The sequence below is a fragment of the Ricinus communis genome, chromosome 10 (assembly GCF_019578655.1).
Source record: "Ricinus communis isolate WT05 ecotype wild-type chromosome 10, ASM1957865v1, whole genome shotgun sequence".
NCBI lineage: Eukaryota > Viridiplantae > Streptophyta > Magnoliopsida > Malpighiales > Euphorbiaceae > Ricinus > Ricinus communis.
In genome coordinates this window covers 12,749,809-12,754,115 of record NC_063265.1, presented here as the reverse complement: position 1 = coordinate 12,754,115, position 4,307 = coordinate 12,749,809, and the positions used below count along the sequence as shown (strand labels likewise).

The 4,307-nt window shown below is 37.4% G+C and overlaps 1 protein-coding gene across 2 annotated transcripts; it reads right to left on the bottom strand.

Moving 5' to 3' along the window:
- Positions 1–268: 268 nt before the first annotated feature.
- On the bottom strand, positions 269–3,652 carry LOC8287135. 2 transcript variants are annotated; one of them, XM_002512433.4, is made up of 3 exons: positions 2,052–3,651; positions 967–1,948; positions 269–721 (listed from the first exon to the last, which is right to left on the bottom strand). In XM_002512433.4, the coding sequence occupies exons 1-3, from the start codon at positions 3,189–3,191 to the stop codon at positions 468–470; spliced, it is 2,376 nt and encodes a 791-aa protein (XP_002512479.1). In that variant the 5' UTR covers positions 3,192–3,651; the 3' UTR covers positions 269–467. The 2 variants fall into 2 exon arrangements, with proteins under 2 accessions (XP_002512479.1, XP_015570620.1); XM_015715134.3 differs by lacking the exon at positions 269–721 and adding an exon at positions 723–853 and having other exon boundaries at positions 2,052–3,652.
- Positions 3,653–4,307: the final 655 nt, after the last annotated feature.

The window sequence follows — 4,307 nt, the reverse complement described above, 5'->3', positions numbered from 1 at the left end:
TAAACAGCAATATAGTACATACAAAGACAGGACGAGTGGGCATCGTTAGAAATATACAAAATCCCAATTTATTCAAATGCCATGCACCAAACTGAGCGAAGCAAATAGATCAGATGTACATGCATGGGGGCCTAGAAGGGAGGCGATGCACCAGGTGTACTGAATAATTCTGGTGAACTAACTCTGTCGCACACCCCAACCATATAACCAACTAAAATCCCTCTCAACCATTCATCATCTATAGAAACATAATCCGAGAAGAAGAAAGTAAAATGTGAATCAGTAATAACAACATTATGGCTTTTGTCTTAACAACAATTGAGTGTCGTAATCAAATTAGAATGGAGCCCTTCAATGCTCAATGTCAGAGACAATTATATCTATAAACAAGTTGACCATAAAATGTTTTGTCTAACTCCTAACAAAAAAACGAGAGTGCAATGAAAAACACTCTCTGTGTCAAAAGACTAAAGACCTAAACTTAACCACTGTGGCAATCTCGTATCCATGATCGTCTTCACTACGTCCCTTACAAAGGAATCAAAACAAGACGAGCAAAAACCTTTCAGTATGCTCGTCTGTCCAGCAATCAGTCTATCACCATGGGCACAAATCGATGGTGGAGGCACAAAGTGAACTTCACTCCTCTTATGCTCCAGACCACAAGCAGCTAAGATGGTATGTGTAGAACTCCTTAAAATGTCCTTAAAAGTATCAGGGCCTGCACCACAAGTAACACAAATAAGCATTCCTTGCAGATAGCAGAAGTTCACCCAGCATAGCAGCCACACATCAAAATCACATCCTGCTGAGACTTCCATGAAACTTTTCAAGACTGTCTAAAAAGACAAATCTGGAACATCTTGAAGTCAGTTCTCACAACTCACTTCACCATTATATTACAACTATAATGCAGTGGAAATTAAAAGAGCATAGCTAAGAAATGATTTAAGTATCTAAACATACCTAAATCAATGTCTTGAGACAAGCTTTTCAAATGACTTTGAACCATTGATTGCAATTGTTCCTTTACCACATAGAATTGGCTTTCTTCTCTAGCTCTGCAAGGTGACAAATTAACTTCAGATGCCATGCCCTGTCCGCTGTTGCACTGATGGAATTGGCCATGCACAGGTATAGAATTGATCATCGGGAGTTCAGGCCATAGTGTCAGATTAACAGGCCTGGCAGCAGTTGCAGCAACTGGATCCTGTAATGCTTGTGTTCTCATTTGGCTTGATCTTGAAGAAAATAGATCACCATTTTGCATTGACGAAGACGGATAGTCATTTGCTTCCAATCTCTCATCAAGAAATGTACTTTGCGATGCCCCAATTTCTTGTGTCCTTGAATTTTGAACAATGGTTTCCCTACATTGATCATTGTGAGGGTTTGAAAGATCTATATGCAAGTTGGCAGCTGATATGCCATCAGTTCTATTAGCCATATAATGCATTCTGCTCATTGAAATGAGATTTTGTATATGACGGTGTAGCTGGCGTCTCTGTGACAAAGTTGATCCCCCTGCTCCAGAGACTGGAGAAGCTGCCTGAACATCACCAGCAGGAAATCTGGGAGATGACAGACTCCCAAACCCTGGAGCGAATGCCAGTCGAGGTGAAGGCTCTGAAGTGGCATCAAAGCCTTCTACAGAATTTGTATCAGGCGATGGTCGACTAAAAATGTTGTTTGTTGTCCTTTGATCAGGCATTGGATCTAGAGCTTGGGAGCTTGTGGATCCAAGAGCAACAGGTCTACAGACTTCACAGTACCAATTGCCTTCAGGTACTTGCCGTCCAAGGCCAACACAAAAGGTATGTGCAGGTGAATCACAGAGATCACAGAGTAACATGAGGCCATCCTCTCCCCCTTCATGACATTCTGTACAAATTACATTTTCATATGGATCAATAAAGCTCCTGATCTCTTCCTCAGATGGTTGATAGACCTATATAAAGCAATAACACAGCCCAAAGCAGAAAATAAGCAAGAAAGGAAATAAAATGCAAATAATAAACATCAAGCAAGAAGAGAAAACAAATAAAAGAGACCTGATCACGCTTGGGAACTTGTATCACTACATTTCTCGGCTCAACTCCAACAGCTGCTCTCCCATTCTTAGTTATTGTTTTAAATCTCTGCTTGCACAAAGGGCAACGGGACTCTACTTTTGACCACTCCATGATGCAAGTGAAGCAGAAATAGTGACTACAGCAATCTAGGGTTCCTCTCAATCTTCTTTTATCTTCTTCCGAAAGGCAAATTCCACACATTTGCTTTCCCAGCTCAGGTTTGACTTCCTTTACCTTCTCCTTACCTTTTCTTGCCAGAGACTTTCCTTGTTGGCATAAATCCCCACTCTCCTGGGTTTTCCTTATAGAGGATGAACTCCTCAGACTAGTTTTTACTCCAAACAACTTGCTACCTTCCCTCACCTGCTCTCTCTCTTCTTCCGAGATGGTATACTCATAATCAGATGATCCAGATGACATAAAATCTGAATCTGAATAGACAGCATATCTACTCCTTGCACTTGAATTTTTGCTGCTCCTTGCTCTCACAAAAGCACTATCATCTATAAACTCACCTTCATATTCATCATCGAATTCACACCTCTCTTTCTTCCTCAACCTACGATTGTTTCTTCCTTTATTTGCTAAGGGTTTCTTTGAAACTCTCGACTTCCTCCTCTTTTTTCTACCTCGTCTGGAGCCCCTATTTTGCATGTTTCTCTTGCCCACTTTCATGTTATTAGTCTTCTTTTTTGTTGTCAATTCTTCATCCTCATCCAAAAATTCATCTTCATCATCTGGACTAAATTCTTCATCATCATCATCATCATCGTTAACATAATCCTCATCTCCTTCATCTTCCTCCTCCTCCTCATAACATACCCTTTGTCTCTTCCGTGAAGCTTTAGCCCCAATTTTCCCATTTGCTCGAGAACCCTTGTTATTTTTCGATCTAACTATCTTCCTAAACTCCTCTTCCTCCTCTTCAACGAAACTACCAAAACTCTCCTCTGATGCATACTCATCTAAAGAATTCCCCAAATCCTCTGAATCATCATCAGATACATTTTCCTCAATTTCAACTACATAATCCTCATCAGAATCATCAGAGCCCTTATCTTTGGACCTAACCCTATCCTTAAAATTTCTCTTAGAATTAACCTTCCCTCCCCTTCCCATCTATCTTGCACACACAGACAAAAGGAGAAGACCAGGAACCCAAATATTAAACCACTAGTTTTAATATCTCAATAAATACCATCATCAAGATTCTTTCTTCAATTCACACAGCTAAATCAAATCAAATCAATTACAAACAAAATCCCCCAAGATTCTTAAATTCTTTTTTCTTTGTTTCTTGCTTAGGTTATACTCAAATTGGGTAATAAGATTAAATACACAGAAAGAATCCTACAAAGAAAACTGTCCCTATTTTTACCAATTATTGCCTGTAACCGATCTGAATTAACAGAGAAATCCAAAAATAACCGACATAAAATCAAAAACAAAACACCACCCAGATCACAAAATTCAAGATGCTAAAAGTTGTCTTGTTATAAATGCTCAATTAACCCCAAAAACGAAAAAAAAGAAAAAAAAAAAAAAGCATCAATCTTTCTTTTACAAAACATAAAACCCGCTAAATAAAAATTAGCTAAATTTTTTTATCAAAAGAAAATTAGCTACGATTCAATAACTATATTCATTTCTTTAAAATACACCATGAGAATTAATTAAACAATCAAGTCTTTTATTATAACTAAAACAAAAGGCAAAGAAGAAAAATCTATTTTTTTTTTCAAGAAGTATAAAAAATAGAAAAAAAGGAAAAGAAAAAAGGTGTCAAATTTGAAGAACCCAGAAATCAATTGTGTGAATACAAAGGTGAAAAAATATATAGACACAGTAATAATACGTATGTATAGAGAGGAGGAAAGAAAAATTTAGAGAAAGAGTAAGAAGAGAGAGAAATAGAAAGGTGGGGTTGGTACCTGAAACAATGAGAAAGCCAGTTGAAAACAGAGAAAATTGTTTCACGATATTTAGAAAAAGGCAAAAAGTACATATAAGCCCCTATATTATTTTTAAAATGTCAATTATACTCTTCTTGTTAAAAACTTTCTCCGTTAGACTCTAAATGTTCTGAAAACAGGACAATAAAGCCCAATTGCTAGCACTATGAATAAAGCGTTGGTTAGTTTTAGGACCCATTCAAAATTAAAAATCTAGTAATATCATTACATATTCTCTTCCTCTCTTGGAAAATAAAATATTCTCTTCCTCTTCCTTTCTAAT